The sequence below is a fragment of the Neolamprologus multifasciatus genome, chromosome 8 (genome assembly GCF_963576455.1).
Source record: "Neolamprologus multifasciatus chromosome 8, fNeoMul1.2, whole genome shotgun sequence".
NCBI classification, from domain to species: domain Eukaryota; kingdom Metazoa; phylum Chordata; class Actinopteri; order Cichliformes; family Cichlidae; genus Neolamprologus; species Neolamprologus multifasciatus.
The window spans coordinates 180987-207123 of record NC_140446.1 but is presented as its reverse complement, the minus strand read 5'-3'; the positions used below and the strand labels follow the sequence as shown (position 1 = coordinate 207123).

At 47.4% G+C, this 26137-nt stretch overlaps 1 protein-coding gene and 2 long non-coding RNA genes across 4 annotated transcripts in view; 2 read left to right on the top strand and 1 right to left on the bottom strand.

Annotated features, from left to right (window-relative positions):
• Positions 1-578: 578 nt before the first annotated feature.
• hlfb (HLF transcription factor, PAR bZIP family member b) lies at positions 579-20348 on the bottom strand. 2 transcript variants are annotated; one of them, XM_085171130.1, is made up of 4 exons: positions 17094-20348; positions 14580-14930; positions 4579-4793; positions 579-3530 (listed from the first exon to the last, which is right to left on the bottom strand). In XM_085171130.1, the coding sequence occupies exons 1-4, from the start codon at positions 17464-17466 to the stop codon at positions 3312-3314; spliced, it is 1158 nt and encodes a 385-aa protein (XP_085027256.1). In that variant the 5' UTR covers positions 17467-20348; the 3' UTR covers positions 579-3311. The 2 variants fall into 2 exon arrangements, with proteins under 2 accessions (XP_085027256.1, XP_085027257.1); XM_085171131.1 differs by having other exon boundaries at positions 579-3527; positions 17094-20339.
• LOC146512000 (uncharacterized) overlaps positions 12200-26137 on the top strand; it is a 192860-nt gene continuing 178922 nt past the window's right edge. Inside the window, exons 1-2 of the long non-coding RNA XR_014875821.1 lie at positions 12200-12587; positions 12714-12795. This is a non-coding gene — a long non-coding RNA (uncharacterized LOC146512000). The remainder of the gene's footprint in view (positions 12588-12713; positions 12796-26137) is intronic.
• Positions 14907-26000, top strand: LOC146512012 (uncharacterized). Its single transcript, XR_014875822.1, has 2 exons — positions 14907-16278; positions 16385-26000. It is a non-coding gene; the product is annotated as an uncharacterized LOC146512012 (long non-coding RNA).

Genomic DNA, 26137 nt, shown 5'->3' with positions numbered 1-26137 from the left:
AAAAACAAAAGTTTCATTCTGTAGAACATAAAGTGAAATTCACATATTTAAACACTGATTTATTTTTGGTCATTACTTATAATTTCCCCTCAATAATTTCCATTTAAAACATTTAACATTAACATTTGTATCCAGTCCTTTTTATTATTAATTATATTTAAGCTTTAATCATTCCCAAAAATTTTACTTATATTTTTAAAATTTACTTTAATATTTTTTATATTAGTAACTTTATTTTTTCATTTTAATTTTATTTTCACCCTTATTTTTTGTTTCTCTGTTTATAAATTATTTAAATTGTTTGGTTTGTATATTTTGATTATGTTTTTACTCATTCATTTTCTTATTACTTCTCCATTCCCTTTTATGTTTGTTAAACTCTTATTTGTTCATTGTTTTATTTATGTTTATTGACTGTCTTTTTTAAGGATTCACTTTAGCTTTTATTTTGAAAGAGACCGAGGCAGAGAGCAGCACAGAGAGATGACAAAGATGTCAGGATATAAACCGGACCCGATCAACTCGCCCGTTCATCTGGTTTCTGCACCTGTGACTACAGACAAAAGAAGCTCGACATGGACGGTATTTAAACTTGTGTTTATTATTTTGATCATGAGAAACAGAATCAAGGACAGGAAAGGTTTCTGTGAACAGAATCAAACAGCAGGAGGCAGAAAGAGGAACCACAGCAAACGATAAAAAGGCAGAATACAAAAAAAGAAAAGAAAAGAGGGCTTCATGTTGGGGGGGGGGTTACATTCCTCTGGGCCAAACACAGTCATGAAACTAAAGGAACCTGCCCAGGTGTGCTGAGGGTGGGGGAGAACAGGGTGAGACGTGAAATGAAGCTGGTAGGTTAATGCCCATGCATCGCACGCCCCGGCCGGGCACGCCACTGTAACAATATATATGTGTGATATATACGCTTCAGATTTATGAAAGGATTTCCAAAATACACGGGAAATATCTACGTAGGAAAACAGGCTGTACAAGAAGAATAGCTCTGTATAAACATTAAACCCTGTGTATCCATATATCCTGTATACACTGTAGTCTTTTGGTCTGTAGTAAAGAGTGCTGAAGTGAACCCACAGACGACGCCACGCACCCAAATATACATTCATGTCTCACTCGGCCACCGGGGGGTGTCGCTGAGCTACGTGGGAAACAAAGGTCAAAGTTCACGCCTGAAAGAACCGTCTATTGCACTCAAACGGAGCGAGTTTCCAAAAACACGGCGAAGAAGAGTGAGAGAAACTCGTACCGCGTCTTGGCTTATCAGGATGTTTATTTATAATCACAATTTTTTTTTTCTTATTTTAAAACAGGAACAAGAAAAACAACGCAACCAATCAGAAGTCAAGAAACTGTTTGGACTCTTCCTCACTTCCTGCTAGAGCAGCTTTGCATGATTTACACTTCAAAATAATCTTTACTTATCTTGTACCAGATCTGTTCATAACAAGCCACCTTAGCCCTGCCCATTCTAGGCAGGGTTCTTTCGATTGGCTGCCGCTGTAACGCTTATCAAACGTGGTAAAGTTTCAGTTAATTACCTTAATACACGTTGACGTTAAATCCATACGATCAGTCATGTTTGAAAACTGCCACAGCAGGAGTCAGCAGGGTTCCAGAAGCTGGCCAATCAGAAGAGAGGAGGCTTTTAAAGAGAGAGGAAACTGGATCCAGGTTCAGCTCCTCTCTCTCTAAACTGAACATGTTTAAAGATTATTAAAGAATAAAAATATAGGAGGTGGAAACGAGCAGAAGAGGGACTTGTTTCACGATAAAGTACCTGAAGAGTAAAGCTCTGACCGACAGCAGGTGTGCTAAATAAATACATTTTTAAATTCAAACTTTCACAGAAAGACAAAAACATGACAGCTGAGCATTAATCAGCTGTCAGCGCGGCTTGGTTTGAACACGTCGTAACTTCAACGCGGCTTCATTCGTGCACAAAAAGCAAAATAAGAAAGAGAAGTGAAGGTGAAGGTAAAGTCGTGAAGATGAGAAGCAGGACAGTCACTGCAGAAACCCCCACGCTCACCTCCATCTTCCTACATTTACCCGAAATAAGCAACAGTGCGAGGCGAACACGCCGGATTAGATTTTATTTGAAGAAACAGAAAGAGAAGAGACGAAGATGATGCCGCCAGAAAAGATATCTCCTTTTTATGGAATCAACCTTCCCAAACATTTACTGAACCAGGATGTGAAGAGTGTGGCGATGAAGAACGTCTCGATCGGCACAGCAAGGAGCACTCTGACTTCAGGTTAGTTTTTACCGCTTTAAAGTTTCTTCTCATTTGAACCATTTTCTTAAAGTTTGTTATTAATTTGTTTTTTATTGTTTTAAGTGCATTTTATCTCTTTAATCTTGCTTGTTTTTCGTTGGCGGCGCGCTCAGAGAAACGCTGTCTGAAGCGACCATCTTTACGCTGGTTCTTGCATTTCTACAGCGCCCGTTTGTTTCTACTTCTAAACCTGAAGCAGCTTTCCTATTGAACACAAACATGAACATGCTAAAGTGAAGGTCAAAGGTCAAAACATGCAGCCAGACCCTTTAAAGTGACCGGACTGGCTGCTGAGCTCCCCTCACCCACTAGGGGGCTCCAAAAACGCGCCCAACCGTGTCTGAACTCCCTGAAGACGCTTACCGCTGATTATCCTCACAAATATAAAAACATTTCTTGCTGTAAAACTTTGGGCATTTTGGGCACTTGTTTAAAAAAGAGTCAGGTTAAAGTTAGTGTGAATGCGAAACAGTTGGCGGGGCCTCAGAGGGCCCGACAGAAAGATTAACAGAGAGCTAAGAGGCAGGAGGCGGTACACATTCATTTACAGGTGTGTTCACACCTGCAGGGGGAGGAGCTGCCAGACATTGGGAGAGCAGGGGTCAGAGGTCAAGTGAGTGTTAGTGGAGTCCATGAGAAGAGTTCACAGGGCTGAAGACACGCCCCGACAGGTGTGCAACAGGTGTGTGTGTGTAAGAGTTCTGAGTAACGGGCTCGACTCAAACAGGAAGTCATGTGAAGCCAGCGCACGGGAAAAAAACTAAACTATAAATGTGTTGCATCGTGTGTCATTTTACAGCACCAGTGTGGATTCATCCGCCACTGAAAGTAGTCCCCAGCGAACGCATTTTAAAACGTTTTGAGGCAGAATCAAAATCAGAGGACGCGTGTCCTCCGTGTTTCTGATCTGATTGGTCCACAGACTAACCTGCCGTGAGTCGAGCCCTTCGGAGCCGTGAGACGAGCTGGCTGGCAGTGTGTGTGTGTGAACTCTGTACATGTGTGTGTCCCGCGCCCTCACAGCGGCCCGTGCTGGGCCTCGTACTTGGTGAGGATGTTCTTGGTGCGCCCGAGCTCTTTCCGCAGGTCGACCACTTCCTGCCTCAGAGCAGAGTTCTCCTTCTCCAGGAAGCTGGCCCGGATGGCGATCTGGTTTTCCTTGAGGCGTCGGGCGTCCCGGGAGCGCTTAGCAGCTAAATTGTTCTTCCTGCGCCGGGCCCAGTATTTGTCATCCTGCTCGAAGAAGAGCGGAAACAGGAAGGATTACTTCAGAGAAAGATGGAAGAACAGCTACATTTACTGATTCATAAAAATAATAATCAGCTTTTTAGCACGTTCAAATTTTGCCTCCCTAAACCTCCCCTCACCCCCACCGCCGCCCCTCCCTGGGCCTGGTGCTGCTGGAGGTTTCTTCCTGTTAAAAGGGAGTTTTTCCTTCCCACTGTTGCCGAGTACTCGCTCATACGAGGCCATCAGATTGTCGGGGTTCACTTTGCTGTATAAAGAGCTGCTGTGATTTAATGACACTGGATTGATGTTGTGGTACAAAGTGAAACTTCGACATGTCGTTGTTGCAGAAATAAAAACTTCATATCAAACAAGGTGGTAAACTGTAATGACCTGCATCCATGAATCCTCTCTGAGCTCCACGTTCAGCATCCTTCCTCCAGCACAGCCGCCCTCCCTCCTCTGCACATGTGCAAACCATCTCAGCCTCTCTGATATTTCTGATCGTGACCACGTGAACGCCTCGTGAACACACAAAGCAGGAGGAAGCGTAAACGGTGAGCTTTGTGTGCTTATCTGAGTCCTTGTCTCTGTTTGAAGGACCGAGTGTGGATGACTAAACGCCGCGCACGTTTCCTCCTGCGCTCGCACAGCCGTGTTTCATTTGAACAAATTAAAAGCCAAATCCTCTGAGCCTGACCTCACAGCAACGTCTCCGCTCCCTCATTCACTCTAACATAAGCCTCTTAACCCCGAGACCTCTGCCAGCCAATAGGAGAGCAAGAAGCCAGCTCGTTCTGTCCCAGCATGCTGTGCAGCTTTAAGCCGCGCCGACTAATCAGCCCTAATGGATCTGCAGGCATTCACATCACATCCAGGAGAACCGGAGTTCCTCTGCTGCTTCACTCAAACATCTGAACTCTGACCTTTTCATTCACGCTGAACTTCTGCTGCTTATTATTCTCTAACCCTCTCTGAACACCGCCACCCTCAGGTCAGACTGGGAATTACAGCGAAATCTGAGCCGCTCATCGGGACAGAACCAACTCCAAGTTACCTTCATTTCGTCCGGGATGAAGACCTTTCGAGCCTTCTTGATCATCGGCTGCGGTTTCAGCTCCTCGACAGAGAACTTGCGCTTGCGCGGGTCGAAGATCTCCTGACCCGGGACGCTGGACAGAGCCAGGTCAGCTGGGTCGGGCTCGTAGCTGACGGGGACCTGGATGGAGTCTGGGTCGATGGGGCTGGAGGTGTTTCTGGAGTTTGGGAGGCCTGAAAGAGAAACAGAGGACGGTTCAGACTGGGGGTCATGTGACTGACGAGTGACACAGAGGGAGACACGAGCAGACAGTTTGAATCTCGTTTGACCTGAGAAAGAATCTAAGAAGTAGATGATGCTGCTCATGTTCAGTTTCTTCAGTCACGCTGTGTCACCCACAGTGTTGGGGAGTAACGGAATACATGTACCGCCGTTACGTATTTAAGATACAAAATATGAGTAACTGTATTCCGTTACAGTTACCGTTTAAAAAGGTGGTATTTAGAATACAGTTACTTTGTTGAAATAAATGGATTACACGGCGGTACTTCCCTGTTTCATATTGTCGCGGGTCAGGACTGTTTCGGTTTTGTTTGACAGCTACGTTCTGTTGTTCCAGGCGGCAGCGTTACGGTTGCCATGGTTACGGGGTGACGCTCTCTCTCTGTGTGTTTCCTGGGTGAGAGAGGCCTTTTTGTTGTTGTTGTGCTAAGCTAACAGGCAGAATGCTACAGGTATAGCTCTAAAGAATGTAGCATCATGGGCAGTGTAGTCCGTGCTGCAGGGAGAATGGACTGCCATACACGTTATGTGTCTGTGAGCGAGGGAGGGAGAAAAAGGAAAAGTACGAGCTGTCATCGAGCAGAAACGGGAGCTGGAAGCATGTAAATATAATAATAACCACTGCAGCCAAGAAGAGAGCCTGACGAGCCCAGTTGTGAGTAAGCTATTAAGACTCGACTGTACACCGTGTTCGTGTTTTCCTCTGAAACAATAAGTTCTGTTGGAGCAGCCTTTCAACGCCTCTCTCTGTCTCTGCTAGCAAAGTTGACCCAGACAACAAAGTAAAGCTAGTTTTCAGCTACGAGCCGACACAGAACCCACCGTATTAGCCAGAGGTCCCTTTACTACGGTTCGGAGCCGCGGACCTTCAGTAACAGTAATAAATCACAGCAATAGTACATTCATGTAGTTGTAAACAGCATGATAATATATTAAGTAATCCAAAGTATTCAGAATACGTTACTCTCATTGAGTAACGTAACGGAATACGTTACAGAATACATTTTGGGGCATGTATTCTGTAATCTGTAATGGAGTACATTTTAAAAGTAACCTTCCCAACACTGGTCACCCATGACCCCCAGTAACTAATGAAGTCTGAACCCAGTGAGTCTGATCAGCCCAGTCAGTTACACCAGCACCACAAACTGGTGCTGAGGAGATGACACATGGGCTCCATTTATGAAACCTGTAAGAAGGGTCACAGTCACAAACAGCTCCTGCTCGAGCTTCACTTCCTGTTAGGAGTCATGTGACTGCAGATAACGAGAGGCAAAGGTTCTGAATATAACTCACTGCTTTCTTATCTGATGTGGGCGGGGCCTAAAGCCAACGGCTGCAGGTAAAACAGACTGAGCAAGTGAAATATGAAGATGCAGCTGTAGCTACTCTTTACTACAGAACAGAGAGAGAACTCATAAACGTGTGTTTGTGTCTGTCTCTGCGCTGCAGTGTCGAGCTGTGGCCACCAGGTGGGGACAAACCGCCAGAGAGCGAGTGTGCTGCAGTGATAGGCAGGAAATATTTCACCATAAAAATGGGGCTCGATGTGTTTGGTGGTGAGCGCTGATGCATTTCAGTCTCTGATGCTCAGCCGTGATCTGATACTCGCCTCGCTGTCTGCGCCGCGCTCTGTGGGCGAGCAGAGGAGGAAACGTGGGCACACAAACCCGGTGAAAATAGTAAAAAATGAGAATATATAAGAGCGAGCTGCCTTTGATGAGGAGACGAGTGCAGAGGATGGAGTGATCACGTCTTCTCTGCACACGTTTCAGCCTCCTCAGTTACAGTTCTTCTTCTTTTATCCGACGTTTCTGTTGTTGTGATAAAAATGTTCAGCAGCTCCATCAGGAAACTGTCAGCCTCAACAGAGCAGCACCTGAAATCCTGCTCAGCTTCATTAGCACCATAACGAAGCTCAGTCTCACTCACAGGTGAAGAAAAATAATAATGTGATCACCTGTCGGTACGGAAGCCTATTTATGCCACAGAAAGCTTTAAAATATATCTTTATGTAAAAAGGTTTGGATTTTAAAAAGTGAGATTACAGAAGCTGTGATTCAAACTATTTTACTTTTTCCAACATAAACTCAGATTAAATCCGGTTAAATTAAGAACTTTTTATTCTGAGTTTGTGGTTTTAAAAGCTGATCTGAGGGCAACAGAAACCAACAGGATCAGTGCCTCAGCTGTTTGTTACTGAATGTTTAGCTTCAGTGTTTTAATATGAAACTTAACATCAATATAAGTCCACGCCTCAGACAAACCCACTGTGGATCTGTCACACGCCTCAGACAAACCCACTGTGGATCTGTCACACAGCTTCTCATCTTTTCTTGGTGTTTTTTGCTGCTAACAAACTTCTGTTAAACAGAGAGAACCTCTCAGCCCGGCGTGCTCGTGCACCAGCCGCCAACACTCAGCCGCCATTTTCTGAAGATCTAATGGTTTGATTAATGAAGCGGCGGCGGCGCCTCAACCCCTCAGCGCCGCCACGAGTGAAGGTCCAACACCCCCCACCGGCAACCCACCTGCCTCAGCAGCACTTCTTGGAAGAGGCTGTTTGTTTTTCCTCTCCAGCTGGTCAGAGAGTGAAAGAGTGTGTGTGTGTGTGTGCGTGTGTGCGTGAGTGTGTGTGTGTGCGTGTGCGTGTGTGTGTGTGTGTGTGCGTGAGTGTGTGTGTGTGCGTGTGCGTGTGTGTGTGTGAGAGTGTGTGTGAGAGTGTGTGTGAGTGTGTGCGTGTGCGTGTGTGAGTGTGTGAGTGCGTGTGTGTGTGAGTGTGTGTGTGTGAGAGTGTGTGTGCGTGTGTGTGTGTGCGTGCGTGTGTGTGAGTGCGTGTGTGTGTGTGTGTGTGCGTGTGCGTGTGTGAGTGTGTGTGTGAGTGTGTGTGTGTGTCTGTGTGTGAGTGTCTGTGTGTGAGTGTGTGTGTGAGAGTGTGTGTGTGTGAGAGTGTGTGTGCGTGCGTGTGTGAGTGTGTGTGTGTGTCTGTGTGTGAGTGTCTGTGTGTGAGTGTGTGTGTGAGAGTGTGTGTGTGAGTGTGTGTGTGTGTCTGTGTGTGAGTGTGTGTGTGTGTGTCTGTGTGTGAGTGTCTGTGTGTGAGAGTGTGTATGTGAGAGTGTGTGTGTGAGTGTGTGTGTCTCTGTGTGAGTGTCTGTGTGTGAGTGTGTGTGTGTGTGTGTCTGTGTGTGAGTGTCTGTGTGTGAGTGTCTGTGTGTGAGTGTGTGTGAGAGTGTGTGTGTGAGTGTGTGTGTGTGTCTGTGTGTGAGTGTCTGTGTGTGAGTGTGTGTGTGTGTGTGTGTGTGTGTGTCTGTGTGTGAGTGTCTGTGTGTGAGTGTGTGTGTGTGTGTGTCTGTGTGTGAGTGTCTGTGTGTGAGTGTCTGTGTGTGAGTGTGTGTGTGAGAGTGTGTGTGTGAGTGTGTGTGTGTGTCTGTGTGTGAGTGTCTGTGTGTGAGTGTGTGTGTGTGAGTGTGTGTGTGTGTCTGTGTGTGAGTGTGTGTGTGTGTGTCTGTGTGTGAGTGTCTGTGTGTGAGAGTGTGTATGTGAGAGTGTGTGTGTGAGTGTGTGTGTCTCTGTGTGAGTGTCTGTGTGTGAGTGTGTGTGTGTGTGTGTCTGTGTGTGAGTGTCTGTGTGTGAGTGTCTGTGTGTGAGTGTGTGTGTGAGAGTGTGTGTGTGAGTGTGTGTGTGTGTCTGTGTGTGAGTGTCTGTGTGTGAGTGTGTGTGTGTGAGTGTGTCTGTGTGTGAGTGTGTGTGTGTGAGTGTGTGTGTGTGAGTGTGTCTGTGTGTGTGTGTAACGAGCAGAGTCAGATAAAAACCTGGACTATCTGATGCTCTGACGCCTCCACATTTAACCTGTTTCAAGCTGAACCTGTTAAACCTGTGGAGGGTCTCACCTGCTCAGACCAACGTCACGTGCAGCTTCTTTAACTGTCCTGACGGGGGGGGGCACTTACAGAAATGAAGCCGCCGTTTGGATGATCCTCGTCAGACGGTGTACGTGCGCTTGCTCACATCGCTCTGATTACATTGAAAGTGAGCAGCGGCTCCAGCGATCAGCCAAACAGCCCCAAAGAGCAGCTGCTGCGGATGGGGGGGGGGGGGGGGGGGGGGGGGGTGCTCACTGCCTCAAAGGCGACGCTGACAGGACGCGCTGACACGTGCGCGAGCCTCCGTAGCCACTCTATAGACAGTTTGATTAACGCATCACATGGATGGGCTCAATTTACTCCGAGGCCGCCGCCTTTCACCCGCCGTCATAACAGGACAACCAAACCTGCAGTTCCTCTGACGTCCAGCAGAGGCAGCAGCGAGTTGGTGTCATAACAAACACATCTACAGTCAGATACAGGAACTGTTTGCATTATTAGGGGCGTGGCCTCTTTGACTGACAGGTGGATGGTGACACAGGTGGCTGTTAGCTTCACCTGCACCTCTGGACTGTTCGTGTTGTTGGAGCCTTTTAAATGACATCATTTGACCAATAACGCGGCTGCTGTGAGGTTACTATAGTAACAGAGCATGGAGGGTGGAGTCAGCTGGTAACCCCGCCTCCACAGACGGTCTGTCAGTACGGTAACCTCACAGCAGCTCATTTCTGACAGTGAGGGCTGAAAATTTGCAGCCGTCAGATGGTGTCTTTTACCAGAGGCTGCACGCCGCTGCGCTCTGTGCGTTCAAACAAAGACTCCAGCTGAGCCTCTGCTCAGGTACACACTTTCTGCTTTTTGGCCTCTTTTGTCCTTTGACCTTCTCTAAAAGCTAAAACATGTTTGTCTGGAGGGCAGACGACGGCAGCTGCAGGTCAAAGCTTGGAGGCGACTCCACCCGACGGCAGGATGAGGATGTTTGCACTGCTCCTCCTCCTCCCTGTTTGTTTCCCACTGAACCCTGCGTGACCCTGCTGGTTCCTGCTTCCTTATCTGCTGCACAGTCACGAGGCCGAGCGGGATACAAATATGCCAGATTATGCCACAGATTACGCTGCTATTTTGAGACAGAGCCCCAGATTAGCGCCGGCCGAGGAGAAGCTGCGGGGTGCAAGAAAGAGTCAAACCTTACGAGCCGGTGTTCCAGATCTACTGGCGTTTAGATCTACTGGCGTTGGTCGAACAGATGTGTGGTAGACTTGCGTTTCAGGAGCTGCTACCGACAAACCAGCAAAAAAACGCCAAGTGTGTCATCTGTGACACTTGTGAGGTTATCTCGAACACACTCCGTCAGTCTTGATGCCGTTGAACAACAAAATGTTTACAAATGTTTCGAGTTTACCTGGTGATATCCTCATGCGCGACGCAATCGCGAAAACAGCAAACAATTAACACCACGCCGATGTTGTTCACAGGACAGCAAGAGTAAACGATCGGGAGACTCTTGTCGTCGTTATCGTTCCCCTCGCACGTTTTATTTCTCCGGTTTCAGCGTTTTTGTTGCACAACTAAAGCGAGCAGTTTACTTTGTGCACTAACATGGAGTCGAGTCAACCAGCGCCACCTCTGGCCAAGTGCCACAGCCTACAGCCAGATCAACTTGTGACACACATCTGCACCACGTTTGAATTCGTTTCATGCACAATTTGTACCTTTCAATTGTCTCTGTCTGTGCGTCATGCAAATAAACCTTTGAAAAGAATGAAATGATATCATGTATGTACTATCAGGCTACATTTCTACAAAATGCCAAATTATATACACAAAGTCATAATAATCACCACCCCTGTTCATCATGATATCAATACTTTTGCCCATAAGAAAAATGTCGTGAACAAATATAGACACACTAATATTTCACCAGTGTTGTAACATCACATGTTGTTAGCATGGGTAAGATAACGAAATCAATACCTCAGATGGAAGCACCTTGACTGGGTTACTTCAACATCACTGGGTGACATGTCACTTTGATGCACCGACAGTGGAATTATAGTTCAGGTGACCTGCATGCCTTTGCACTTTAAAGACACTAGAGCACCTAAAGGACGCATGGAAACATCAAGTGATACACAGATAAGACTGTTGCACAGAAATATGCAGTATCTGCACACTGTAACATGTTTAGTTGCTTTACTCAAGAGCCTGACTTCAGATGAATGACTCTGACAATCCAATTTTTCTTGCAGATTGAATGCACCTTCTATGGGAAGTGGTACCACACAGTGTGTGTGGACTTCCCCTCTGCAGAAGGCGACTACAAATGTTGTGGTTGCTAAATAAACAGAGAAAATTGATCCCTGTTGTGTTCGCTTACTGATTGTTTTTAGTGTTGACAATCCACATTGCTGGGATTGCATCTTTCAACATGTTTGAGGGTAGATTTGGATGTAAGTGGGTAAGTGCAGCCACTCAGCCTCTAACCAATGTGATCATAGCAGCAGGTGCAGACGTGTCACAAGTTAATCTAGTAGTAGGCTGTGGTATTTGGCCACAGGTGGCAGCAGTGGACTGACCTGCATTGGAGACTGCTCTAGCTGCTATGTGATAGTGGATCTGCTACAAATTGAAGATCATAAGCAAGTGTTGGAAATTAACGCTTGTATTATGTTGAAAAACAAAAAAGTGACATTGATTTTGTTGCGGGTCATTTTGACCCGTACTGTGTAAATCCACTCAGAATTGTCAAGAAACTGCAATAAAACAATAGCAACTTTATTTCCCATCAGATAAACATGTAGAACACAGACATACAACAGTTAGACTTTCCATAACTATTTTAGGAACAATTTGGTTTTTCGTTCTTACAAACACATTTCTTTTGAACCTGCCCAATGTTCTCAGTTTTTTAATGCTCAACATTTTCAATTTTGTCCACATGATGGACAGAATGTAACTGTGTGCTTTCTGCAGATGTACTTCTTGCATTTCTCACACAAAATGCTTGTTTTACAACAGGAATCTTCCTAACTAAGATTTAAAACAAAAGATTTCTACGTCTCCTCCAGTCCCAAAAACAGATGACAAACCAATCGCCACACCTGAGTCACTGACTTTCTTAAATCCACTCACTCTCACTGGCTCTGTTTATTACTAATCACTGTGTAACTGCTGTGAATTCACAGTAACTGCCATCTCCTTACAAATGTTCATTAGATTAACCACACTTATACAGACTGTATATAACCACCAACTCTCCATGTTGATGGATCGCCTATATTGGCTGGAAATATTCATTTCCAGAGAAAAGACACAGACAGACTCTGCTTACAGGATGTGATGTGACAACACTGATGAAATATTGATGTGTCACATTTGTCCAAGGCGTATTTCATTGTTATGGAAAAAGAGAATATTAAAATCATGATGAACAGGGGTGGTGATTTCTGTGACTTTGTATACATAATTTGGAATGTTGTACAAATGGAGGCCAATAGGAAATATATGATATCATTTCATTCTTTTCAAAGGTTTATTTGCATGACGCACAGACAGAGACAATTGAAAGGTACAAATGTGTTGTGCATGAAACGAATTCAAACGTGGTGCAGATGTGTGTCACAAGTTGATCTGGCTGTAGGCTGTGGCACTTGGCCAGAGGTGGCGCTGGTTGACTCGACTCCATGTTAGTGCACAAAGTAAACTGCTCGCTTTAGTTGTGCAACAAAAACGCTGAAACCGGAGAAATAAACCGTGCGAGGGGAACGATAACGACGACAAGAGTCTCCCGATCGTTTACTCTTGCTGTCCTGTGAACAACATCGGCGTGGTGTTAATTGTTTGCTGTTTTCGCGATCGCGTCGCGCATGAGGATATCACCAGGTAAACTCGAAACATTTGTAAACATTTTGTTGTTCAACGGCATCAAGACTGACAGAGTGTGTTCGAGATAACCTCACAAGTGTCACAGATGACACATTTGGCGTTTTTTTGCTGGTTGGTCGGTAGCAGCTCCTGAAACGCAAGACTGCCACACATCTGTTCGACCAACGCCAGTAGATCTAAACGCCAGTAGATCTGGAACACCGGCGTCATCAGCGCTGCCAGCGGTTTATGCTGGCGTGTTTTGGCGTGAACAGTCTTCATTTTCCATTTGAGCGGAAACTTGAACCGTGCGGGCGCCGGCGGGTCACGCGTTTGTCATTTCCACGCTGTTCTCGTCTCGTTCTGCCTTTCACCACAGAGAAAAACACAGCAAAGCGCAGACCGTGCTCATCGCCAAGGCAGAGTTGGCTCATCAGGTGGGCGGCTGTGCAAAGGTGAGAAGAGCTCAGGTGTGTTTGGTCGAGAGGGTGACCTCACAGGTGAGAGAATTCGCTCACGAGGAAAACTGTGTCAGATTTATGCCGCGAGGTCGGACTTCCTCTTCAAGAAAACAAGCGCCTGACAGCACAGACATGTGACCCCGCGTGTCTGTGTGCGCGAGTGTGTGTGTGTGGTGGACATGAAATGAGATCACTGGGACAAGTACATGCTGTTCCCAGCAGGAGCAGGAGGGCGACTCCCACTTCAAACATGTGTTTACATTCACATCCACTAATAATCCTGACACACACACACACACACACACACACCTCGTGCATATGGTACGACAACTTTTCTCCATGCCCCTGGTACACTGCATAAAAGAACACACACACACACGAACACACACACACACACACACACACCTCGTGCCTATGGTACGACAACGTTTCCACATGCCCCTGGTACACTGCGCAGAAACACTGCCACACACACACACACACACACACACACACAGGTTTGTTTTCATTGAGCTGCAGTTCAAACTCAGTAATGTTGATGCTGCTGGAGAGTTTTTGTGATTTCAAAGCATCAAACGCTCGACGCTGATCGGTTCTTTGATTAAAACCTCAAACAAACAACATTTATGTTTTGAATCTGGGAACTTTATTCTTACAAAGTTTATTTCATGCAAATCTCAGTTCAGCCTAAAGGTCAGAGATGTTTCTCCTCCTCGAGCTTCAGATTGTAATCAAACCGTTACGCTCAGCGTCACGTGACGCTCTCTGGCCCGAGCGGAACAAAACATCCACTGGAGGATTTTTAATCATTTTAAATGACTTTAAAAGACAAGGTGTTGTAAGATGTTTTAGTTCCAAAATCAAAGAAGAAGAAGAAGAGAGCATCACCAGCACGAGCTGGTCATTCATTTCATTTCCTCAACAAACAGCGACCCCGCCCCATGGTCGAGGACGCCTGCCGTCTCAAAGGGACAAACGCCTCTCATTTGTTTTCAGTGCGAGACGGAGACGGAGCGGCTCGGTGACACCATCTCAGCCTGTTCGGGATCATGTGGTCACCTCTACATGTTCCTCCTCTGTGAGATATTTCTAGTGACCTTTTTCAAAGAGGCGTCGCAGGATTGATAACTATCTCTTATCTCATATCTTGGTCAAACTTCTAAAAACTGCACTTTAATGCTGATGAGGACAAAAACAGTTCAGGATCATCTGAAGAGTGCGCTGCTGTGATTCGTCTGGCCTGCTTCTTACCTCGTGATGGTTCTTCAGTCTTTGTAAACATTTATTATCCTCCAGACACATACTTTATTCATCCCCGGCTGGAAATCCACAATATATATATAAATATATCTTTTTTAGAGTCCTTCAAGGATCCATACTGGGCTCTGCATTATTCCTGGTTTAAATTCCCATAATTCACTGCTATGCTGATGACACGGTGCTTTACCTGCACCAGGTACTCTGGTAATGACAGTGATTCATTTGAACAGCTGCGAGTGTTAAAAACATACAAAGTTAAAGTTAATGAAACCAGGTGTGCTGGTGTTACCTGCTGCTGCCGGGCTGCCGTGCAGGCAGTTCGGGGAGACGACGGTCGTGTGCACAGAGGCGGAGGCGTGGTTGCTAAGGTCAATCACTGAGGGTGCTGGCGTGGGAGGGGCTGGTGTCATGATTGGCGGCTGGCGTGGTGGAGCGTGTGGTGGGTGGTGGTCGTGGTGGGAGGGGCTGGAGGGGATCCCGTTCTCAGACAGAAACTCCTCCAGGTCCATGTACTCCAGCTGAAAGGTGTCTCCATCGTAGGGGAGGGTTTTGTCCCACAGCGTGGGGCCCAGGAAGGCCGACTGGGGGGCGCTGCGCTCTTCTTCTAGGTTTTTCTCCTTCTCGTGCTCTTTGCTGAAAGCTGCACAAGAACATGGAGAGAGTGGATCATTGACAGTGTGCACAAACCAACCTTTAGAGGTTTACGGTGCAGAGCAAAGGTCTGCACTAAAAAAGCAGGAGAGAACTGTTGATCATCCCACAGAAGCCTGCTCAGAAGATCCAAAGGAGAACCTGGAGATCACAGAGATGACAGAGAGCTGCTCAGAGACCGATCAATGTGCTCAAGCTTTCTAATGTTCAACTGTGCTTCAGTGCTGTATTTCAGTGTGTGTTTGCACGTTTCAGTAAACCTGCTCCTCATATTCTGTGAAATACAAAGAAACGAGGAGCAGCAACTGCTCAGCATTAGTCACTCTGTGAAGGTGGTCTCTGGGTCTATAAAAAGATATTTCGGGTTAATCTCTGTGATCTCTGCTGCTGGTGTTCCACCTTTAAAGCTCTCTGGTGTTTATGAAATGACTGAGAACAAACACATCTGAATTCATTTTAGGATGTTTGCTCTGACAGGAAGCTGAACTCTGGCTCTTCTTTCAGCTCGACCGCAGCAGATTGTACCTGAACGTTTTCTAATCTCCCGTTTCAGGATGTTTTCCTGCTGCTCACATGACTCTCGTCTTATTTACCACAAACGATGGTGAAGGTTTGGTCAGGTTTGAACATAAGGTTTGTCTGATTACAGGGAAGTCGTTATCAAATATCACAGAGCTTTGTTGACCCGTCCACTGGCATCAGCACCCTGCTCTCCAGAGGCTGGTGTGGAACCAATTTTACTAAAGTTGCACTCACTGAAGTCACAAGTGAGCGTTACCGCTAACTGTGCATCAGGTTAACTCAGCATAATACAAACGAAAAAAGGCACGATTACGTGCTTTTAGGCATCTGAACAAAGTGTTTCGAGGGGATAAACTGAAGTAAAATGACTGCACAGCTCTGGCATGAACACCTGAGATTTACCCAAACATCCCTCAAAGACCTCTGAGAGCTTGAAAAACTAAACTTGTTTCATGTGAACATCAAATGAAAAAGTAGAAATCTGAGTCATCGTTCATGGTGTTTGACATCATTTAAAAAACCTCAGAACAGGAAAAGGTGATGCAGATATAATGACGGGGAAGCTGTACTTACTTCATCGCCCTCGCAGCCTGACACGTCTCCAGAGCAAAAACTTGTTTAGCAGCCTCAGACCGCCGAGGTCAGGATGGTTCAGCGTGACCACAAGAAACCAAACACAGGCGAGACGACAGCCTCAAACCTGAACCGGCAGCTGCACGACGCTCTCAGTAAACTCCTTGTTATTAACCGAGAGGGTGGAAAGTCCAATCATGGACACAGACTCACACAGAGTCCATCAGGAAGAGCACACACAGGTGACTCATTACCTGAGCTTCAGTAATAACTTAGTAAAACATCTGAATGTGAAGAAACAAGAAAACTGAGCTCTGGAATATTTTCTTCTGTGTCTTTATATTAAAGGACGCTTCCAACGTGGATTCTAATCGGACTTATAAGTGTCAGGTAAACCTGGAGGTTATGACGTCGATTAAAGGACAACGAAGCCGCCACGGGCTCAGTGATCGGAGCTCACGTCTACACCTGACGATACAAACTCATAAACATGTTATAATCATCACGTACAGGCCAGAGGAACAGGACCTGTGTGCGGTGACAGGAGACCTTCGCGTGTCTCACGGCGCGTTCACATATTTGACTTTCGGGCAGCTGGCTGCAGAAAAGCAGCATCTGAAGGAGAATATCGATATTTTCCGATCACTCTTTGAATTATGAACGATCAGCCCGAGCCGGGTAACGTTCAGACGCTTGTTATGCAACATGAAAAACAGAAGTTCACAGCTGGGCGCAGCACGGGGCCACTTTCCTAAAATCCTCCAAAAATGACACAGAGTCTGGTTGGCGGAATCGTCCCCGGTTCCTCGCGGGGAATTTGCACTTGTGACCTCCGTGTTTGCGAACTGCTCTGCGTGAGAAGCGAGTCTGACACACACCTCAAATTTAATTATTGCCACACACACACACACACACACACACACACACAGGTGTGTTTGCAGGTGCTTGTTTGTCACGGTGCGCGTGTGACCTCGGCAGACACGGACTCTTCTCCTGCTGTGGAAACTTTGCTGCTGACACACAGTTTAAATGTGACACACACACACACACACCTCACCTTCGTGCTGCAGCGGCAGCTTCACTGGGTTCTCCAGCAGCGACTTGAGCACTCCGTGCGTGGCCGTGGGCAGGAAGCCCGGGCTGAGCGGGCCGAGCGGGCCGGGGTGTCGGGAAATCTTCTCCATCACGCCTCCTTGCATCAGTCTGGGGAAACGAGCCGAGCAGAGCCGCAGGTGTGACACGGTAAGGTGAGCGCTGTCCTCGCGTTGTGGCCTCACATCCACGCGGAAAGGAATCCTTTCAGAATAAAAGCTGCTGCTCTCAGCACACACGACCTGCTGCGTGCGCGTGCGGCGGTGCCTGACCGGGGTGCGGACCGAGCACCGAGTCCATGTGTGAGAACGGAGGACTGCTGACGTCAAAGGAGCCATAACCCCGCCCCGCTCTCTCTCTCTCTCACACACCTTTGCTGAGCGTACTGCGCATGCTTCCTGCGCAGCGACAGCTTCATGTTGAGAATGTTTTCCCTGTTGGAAGTGAAGTGAAACATCTCTGTGATTTTCTGAAACCTGTGGAAAGTTTTTGCTCTGAAGGTGAAAAAAGAGGGCGTGGTCAGAGCTGAGGTTCACCTGAGGACTTGGGCTGAACGCAGCTCACTGTCCGATCTGTCACTACAAGGCGCCCTGTAGGTTAAGAGAGGTGGAACCTGCAGTGTTGCTGATGTAATAGTTTTCCTCTTATTTTGCGGTCGCCAACAGCACGGCGACGTCCAGCCGACCGCGTGAGTTATGCCTCAGCGGGAAATCTACTTCTGACTTAACCACAAACCGCTCCTAACGCTCCACGTCACATGAAATTCACATCGTAACTACGGGTCAGGTGGACGCAGCCCAGCAGGGCGTCAATTCCTTATTTCTTTAGGTTTTAGAGAACAAGACTGAGAAACTCTCTGAGGGTTCGACGAGACTAGACAAAGACATAGAAGCAGCAGCGGGGAAGATAAGGGAGGGAGAGGGTGAAAGATGCGTCCGCCTCCCCGAGAGCCAAAGAGGAATGGCGAGGAAGCGTTAGGAGCCGTTTGTGGTGGCGTCGTAAGCTTAAACGTAGATTTCCCGCTACGGTATAAATTGGGCAAACACACGTCTCAGCTGCAGAGGAGTGAGCACCACCCACACAGCGCCTGCAGGTCAGGGCGCGGCTTACTGACCCCGCCTCTGTTACAGGTGGAGACGGGGGCTCTGTGCGATCAGTGTTGATTCTTGGATGTTTCTTGGTTCAGTTCTTGTTTTGTTCAGTGTTTCCTGCTTCACTTTACTTCTTGTTCCGTGTCATCCCTGAGTTGCGCTCATGTGGGCAGCGCTTCTGTTTCCTTCCATTAACGCTCATTCTGAGCAAGCTGCGTTTGGTTGATCTCTTAATGTTTCTGCAGACTAAACATCCAGAAACTTCCAGGAACAACCAAACCCTGAAAGTGTTTTTGTCTCTCGTGGAGTTTAAACTTCTCTCTGCTCTCTGCAGACGTGCTGACATTTTATCTCTGAAACCTTCATTCAGGCCTTTTTTTATTCTTGTGACATCTGCTTCCTTTAAATTTCACACACACAGCCTGCAGAGGTATGCTGGGTCACATGAGTGGGCCGGCTTGACCTACTTTCATCCAATGAGAGCCCGCCGTGCCCCGCTCTTCTCCCCCTCCTCCCCGCCCCTCTGTGGCTCAGTCACGTGGAACCTGGCGTGCTTCAGACAGAGAAAAACAAACGCGGCCCAAGGAGGAGACAAGATGAGGGAGGGAGGAAGGAAATGAGGAAGCAGGGAGAGTTTAAGACATTAAAAATGTCAGATGAAACGTTTCAGTGAGGGAAACGTCTCCGGACTCAGACCTGCAAACACGTAATGAGCTCCAGTGATATATGTGACGGTGAGGTGAAGCAGGGTCGCTCAGGGCTCCGCACTGATTGGTTCAGGTTTGAAGAACACGGTTGCTCCGCTCAGACCTCACACAGGTCCCTGCTCCAATCAGGCTGCAGCTTCAGAGCCCAGACCTAAACCCTGAACACCCCTCTGTCACTTTATTCACGCAGCTTTAACGCAGCTTCATGTCTGTCTGTGGATGGTTAGGTGTGGGTGGAACGAAGGAAGGAAGTGAGAAAGGAAGAGTGGAACGAAGGAAGGAAGTGAGAAAGGAAGAGTGGAGGGAGGGAAGGAAAAGAGGAGAGCAGATTCTTCTTCAGAGGAGATGAAAAAAGAGATGAGACGAGCAAAGGAGGACAGTCGTGGCACATGTAGGGACATCTCGAAAGAGTAGGACTGTTCTTCCTCCCCACTGTTGCCAACTGGTGCCCATAGGGAGTCAGTGTTGTGGTTTCTCTCTGACCACCATGAACAGCATCAGAAAGTGGTTTCTTCTGTCCTGGACTTTGGAGCCTCGTGAGGCCTGATCTGATGTGAAGCTCGTCTAACATGCAGCCATATGTGACGGTGGACAGAAACAAACAACAAACCCCTCTCAGCCTCGCTCTCATTAAAAGCTCCTAGCAACAGCGTTTGTTAAAGGACGGGGATGTTGTGATGACCTTTTTGAGAGGGAGGAAAGTAGGGCAGACACGCCTGCTTCAGAGCGGGGACTGGGCCAAACACGGTTCTGATTCATTCCGTTAACACGCACGCTGCACCTGTGAGCGCCTCGCTAACACACCTGCTGAGGACACCTTCAGACTGCATATTAAGACTACGTCCACACCGGATAGATTTGAAAACGCCGTTTTCGTCTGAAAATGCTCCGCGTCCACACAAGTGTTTTCAGTCGTTTTTTAGAGTTGAAACATCCACACATTGAAACGTCTGAAAACGCTTACGTTCCAGTCCTCCGCATGCGTTATTTACTTTCCGGCAAAATGTCAAGGAAAAGTAGCGAGTTTTTAAAATGGACTAACAATGAGGTGGAGTCGTTGCTGCGAGTAACACAAAAGTACAAAGTTGCAAACACGAGTGAGAATTCAAGAATTTGAAGAAAAGCTCTCTGGAGCACGTACACACTGATATTAATCTTTAATACGGCTGTCAAACAAAACAGCTGCTGTGTAATACCCTCCACTATCTTAGTTTAATTGGTCACATGACTGCATCACATGACTGCATCACATGACGAACATGCGTCATCGTTTTAGAAAGTCTCCGTTTTCACTGTCCACACTGCGACAGGAAAGCACTGTCTTCAGATGTATTCGTTTTCTGAGTGTTTTCAAAATGCTGCGTTTTCATTGGGGAAACGCCGTCTCAGTGAGGACGGGAGGCCAAACGGAGAGTAAACGCTGCGTTTTCATTGGGGAAACGCTGTCTCAGTTAGGACGGGAGGCCAAACGGAGAGTAAACGATGCGTTTTCCTTGGGGAAACGCCGTCTCAGTGAGGACGGGAGGCCAAACGGAGAGTAAATGATGCGTTTTCCTTGGGGAAACGCCGTCTCAGTGAGGACGGGAGGCCAAACGGAGAGTAAACGCTGCGTTTTCATTGGGGAAACGCCGTCTCAGTTAGGACGGGAGGCCAAACGGAGAATAAACGATGCGTTTTCCTTGGGGAAACGCCGTCTCAGTGAGGACGGGAGGCCAAACGGAGAGTAAACGATGCGTTTTCATTGGGGAAACGCCGTCTCAGTGAGGACGGGAGGCCAAACGGAGAGTAAACGATGCGTTTTCCTTGGGGAAACGCCGTCTCAGTTAGGACGGGAGGCCAAACGGAGAGTAAACGATGCGTTTTCCTTGGGGAAACGCCGTCTCAGTGAGGACGGGAGGCCAAACGGAGAGAAAACGATGCGTTTTCATTGGGGAAACGCCGTCTCAGTGAGGACGGGAGGCCAAACGGAGAGTAAACGCTGCGTTTTCCTTGGGGAAACGCAGTCTCAGTGAGGACGGGAGGCCAAACGGAGAGAAAACGATGCGTTTTCCTTGAGGAAACGCCGTCTCAGTGAGGACGGGAGGCCAAACGGAGAGTAAACGCTGCGTTTTCATTGGGGAAACGCCGTCTCAGTTAGGAGGGGAGGCCAAACGGAGAGTAAACGCTGCGTTTTCATTGGGGAAACGCCGTCTCAGTGAGGACGGGAGGCCAAACGGAGAGTAAACGCTGCGTTTTCCTTGGGGAAACGCCGTCTCAGTGAGGACGGGAGGCCAAACGGAGAGAAAACGCTGCGTTTTCCTTGGGGAAACGCCGTCTCAGTGAGGACGGGAGGCCAAACGGAGAGTAAACGCTGCGTTTTCATTGGGGAAACGCCGTCTCAGTTAGGACGGGAGGCCAAACGGAGAGTAAACGCTGCGTTTTCATTGGGGAAACGCCGTCTCAGTGAGGACGGGAGGCCAAACGGAGAGAAAACGCTGCGTTTTCCTTTGGGAAACGCCGTCTCAGTGAGGACGGGAGGCCAAACGGAGAGTAAACGCTGCGTTTTCCTTGGGGAAACGCCATCTCAGTGAGGACGGGAGGCCAAACGGAGAGTAAACGATGCGTTTTCATTGGGGAAACGCCGTCTCAGTGAGGACGGGAGGCCAAACGGAGAGTAAACGCTGCGTTTTCCTTGGGGAAACGCCGTCTCAGGGAGGACGGGAGGCCAAACGGAGAGTAAACGATGCGTTTTCCTTGGGGAAACGCCGTCTCAGTGAGGACGGGAGGCCAAACGGAGAGTAAACGATGCGTTTTCATTGGGGAAACGCCGTCTCAGTGAGGACGGGAGGCCAAACGGAGAGTAAACGCTGCGTTTTCCTTGGGAAAACGCCGTCTCAGTGAGGACGGGAGGCCAAACGGAGAGTAAACGATGCGTTTTCCTTGGGGAAACGCCGTCTCAGTTAGGACGGGAGGCCAAACGGAGAGAAAACGCTGCGTTTTCAAACAGCCTAAAGCTGCACTGATCAACACTAACACCTTCATAACAAAGTGTTAGAGCCCACACGGACTGATTTATGAAAATTCGACAAAGCTAACCCTGTGCGCTCTCTGGTGTCCAGCAGGGGGCGACTCCTCTGAGTCTGATTGCACAGAAGTGAGAGCAGCTGTGATTCTAGAGACCGCATTACAGCGTGTGTGCGTAGGCTGAAAACCCTGCGTGTAGCCAAACAGACACAACCATATCTATAAATTGGTATTTAATGCTAAAAAACAGCCTTCAGCTCTGTTACTACAGTCATTAAAAATGTTCAGGTGAAGCTGGCCGCTACAGCTGCCTGTGTCACCGTCCACCTGTCAGTCAATCAGGCCACGCCCCCAATAATGCAAACTTCACATCTTTATACAGTAAACATGTTTATTACTGCTGTAGTGTGAGCGTTTGGGGATTGACCCCTGCTGGACGTCAGAGGAACTGCAGGTTTGATGGTGGGTCAGGTACTGATTTTGTCTCCAGGATTTCCAGGAGCTGCTAATTGCGATCGCCTTGTTTTGTTCCCACATCAGCTACGCTGCAGCGTACGTGTGCATGCGCAGGTCTCCTCTTTGCTTTTGTCCCAACAGTTTACAACCAAATTTGACGTTACACAACCTGCAAAGCCTCAACCTGGATGCTGAGAGGTCACAGATTGCATCAACCTCTTAGTCAGGCATGGATTAGAAAGCCGGGCCCAGACAGATCAGTTAGATTGGCCTGCTTAATAACATCAGTGATGATGAGTCTTACAAGGTACCAGCAGGTCAGCGCTCCATTCAGGCCAGCTTTGGTTATGTAAAGCTGAATTTCAGCCGTGCAGCAGGATTATATGAGCGTGCTGTTGTTTACAGAGAACTATTAAAACTGAGCCATAAACAAGGCCTGCAGTGGAGGCGAGCTGCGGGCCTCAGAGGGAGGATGCACAGACTGAACAAATGTCTGATCCATTTCAGGAGTGCAGTGTAAGAAAGCTGAGGCAAAGACAGGAGAGGAAGAGAAATATGTGATGGAGCAGAGACGGAGAACTGTGATGGGAGGAAGCAGGAAGTAGATGAGACCATAAACCTGCCCGAGTCCAGAAACGAGTCTGAATCCGAGCAGCAGGGCTGCCGAGCGTCAGGCCGTGTTTACCTACTGTTATGTGCATGTTTCACATTATTACTGTTTGCAGCAGCAGCACATATTCAGAGCTGCACTGCGCTGGAATCGAAGCTTGAGCCCGAGGCAGGAAGATTATTGGCTCGGGCCTCGCATGCACTATAAATACTGCCATGCAGCTCACACAGCGGCACATTCGTGCACTCCACGGGCGACGAACACACACATCCGTATGCCACACACGACTCGCCCAATCACGTCTTCACTCTGATTAAACTCATTATCCTGCAGACGAATCATAGAGTCCAGCGTGAAATGGAAAGACAGCGTGCGAGTATCGACCCACAGCGATGACATAACGCTCCGCAGTCCAATAATAACGCAGCATGTGGGACGGCACAGCGGTGAAATCGGCGTTTCATTCATGCTTTGTGATTGTCTCACATCCCACCACACGAACACGACGAGTCTTCACAGGAAGTTACAGTAAATCTGTTTTTATGTGTTTCTCCCTTTTTATTACCAACTCCTGATGAAAAGATGTTTCTTGGTTATTTTTCTTCTGTTGTTGTCCCGTCTCTTGCCTGAATTCTCGTCTTCTTGATTCGCGGCTTTGGTGGAAATTTAATTAAACTTTAAACAAAATGTCAACAAACACCTGCGTGTGTTTTAATTCACTATAACCTGAAGTCATGAAGAGAAAGACGTACAATTCAATAACATCTCAACTACGTTTGTTATTTATTTTCACAGCGACCTGGAGGTTTTCATCAGAGTCATATTAAAATAATCTTTTATATTAGGAACAGCTGTCTGCAGATTAAGGTGTAGTTTAACTACATGTACATGAAAACACCGTCAGCTGTGAGCCCTCTGCTCCCCTCACAGACGAATCTGAGGAAATGATTTGATTGGCTAAAAGATGTCATGTGGGATGAGTTACAACGCATGTCACATGTCATGTCGTTATCGCATGACCAAAAGAAAGACGACTGCAGTGATGTCAAACGTGACTCTGGTGTTCAGCAGCTACGATCCTCATGCAGAAGAGTTCATTTATCAAACGGATAATGTAGCCTAGCTAAGCCAGCTGGTCAACGTCGTCGCTATCAGAGTGAAACTAAGTACTTCATATAAACTTGTTGTTGCTGTCAGGCAGCAGTGAGCCACCCTCGAGGCCTCATCGCATCATAAAGTTGTGTTTCTACAGTTCTGAATAAAAGCTGCTGGAGTCGCCGCTGTTGTTTAACTCGTGCAGAGCCGCCTTCTGTCCTTCTGTTCTCCGTCTGATCAATTGTTTTGATCCTCTGATGTTCCCTTTCAGGCTGCCGTGCCAGCGGCTGCAGCCAGAAAAACACTTCCTGTTAGTTTGAACAGGTTTGTGGCAGCAAACTTCACAGTGACCCTGAAGGACAATTCAGAAGCAGGAATGTCGACCTTCTCAGATTAGCTGAGCTCTCAGCCTCCACTGACAAAACCTTCCTGTTGCTGGGAATAAAAGCATATCGAGTGCTCGGCGAGGCTCTCCACGACGAGAGAAAAGGCCGGAAACTGAGAAGGGACAAGAAAAGGAGGCAGAGGAGCGCTGCAGCAATTTAAAACATAATGAAGGAGAGTCGAGCTGAAGTGGTCAAGAAAGAACTGGCTCACGCTGAGACAAATTACATTCCCAGAATCCTCAGATCTTCATAATTCTTCGTTTTTAATGCATGAAGATGTTTTCTGGAGAGAATGACGCGACCTTTACAGAAACTAAAGTGCTTTCAGTTTTTCCATCATGGTGAGCGAGACGCTGCCGAGAGAACGTTTTACACGGCAGTAAAACAAACACCTGCAGACACGACTCGTGAAAGTTGAACCTAAATGTCTTTGTGTTCATGTCAGAGACCACAAAGCTTTCTAATGCAGGTCTGTGGGACAAATGAGTCACCAGTGCAAAAACCTGCAACATGAATGAAATGCAGAGCTTTTATCTCGTTAGCCTGTTTGTCTTAAAGGACACACGGATGTTTTATAGTTTACTGACTTTTCTGAGACTCTGACCTCATTATTACAGGCTTTATGTTTATTATGAAAATCCACGACAGGAACAGGAAATATAACAGGAAGTGAGCAGAGGAGGCGGTTGACTTTCAGGAAGTCGTGTTGCTTAAGTCATGAGTCGGCGCTGCCTGTAGCTTGGCTAACATCACGCGCCAACGATGCACCGAAACGTAAACTGAAGCTCCGCCCACAACATAAAGCTGGCGCTTTTTGCACATTAAAGCTAACGGCTAGTCGTTACTCCTGCTGCACGAGTAACACGCGTGAAACAAACATCTTATTTGTTATGTGTCTTTATTTATGAGTTCTTTTTAAGAAAATGTGCAGCTTAAAACATCAACGAACGCCCTCTGATGGAGAACGCCGTCAGTGCTAACATGAAGGGCGTCTCTTCACGTTCTTGCTGTTTAAATGTTGACACTAGCTCAACGACGAGCCCGCCGGGCTCTTGTTAGTAACGCTGAAATGATGTTTGCTCGCAGACATACATTTACACTTGGAGTTGCTTTATAGCAGCTATAAATATAAGTGTCACATGACTGCAGTGATGATGGAGGAATCGGGGATGGATGGCGAATCTGCTCCTACATCTCCGCGGTCGGGTTCTGTCTCTGCTCCACCGCCTCTCCATCACGCCCTTCCCCCACCTCTGAAGTCTCCTGAGGCGGAGACGTCAGCTCCGGGGCGCCGCCGCTCGACCCGGGAGGGCTACATGAGGTCGTCTGGGTCACGTGACTGTCGAAACAGAGAAAAAGCAGCTTGTTCAGCGTTATTGATCGCCTGAAACTGACTCCTCCTACAGGAGCTATGAAGTGCAGCAAAATGAGATTTAAAGTTTGACTAATGTGAACTTCCTGTTTCACAGCGAGCTCTGCAGGTACGCCGTAACTCCTCTGAAACCTTACAGTGACTCAAACTCATCATCAGTGAAGTATTTGTAGGTAAATACAGTCATGTTGTAGTTTCCGTATTATTAACTGAAATGATCAGTGTCATCTTTGTGCTCTGATGTTCAGATCACTACAGACTCTGTAATGATCCCATAAATCCAGAGGTG

Bases quoted from the DNA above. Each gene is read 5' to 3' on its own strand.
- hlfb (XM_085171130.1), bottom strand. From the start codon at position 17,466: ATGGCTCCTTTGACGTCAGCAGTCCTCCGTTCTCACACATGGACTCGG. The intron at 14,931-17,093 runs GTGAGGTGTGTG...GTTCTTGTGCAG, and splicing joins GCTGCCGCTGCAGCACGAAG to CTTTCAGCAAAGAGCACGAG. The intron at 3,531-4,578 runs GTAACTTGGAGT...CTCTTCTTCGAG, and splicing joins TCATCCCGGACGAAATGAAG to CAGGATGACAAATACTGGGC.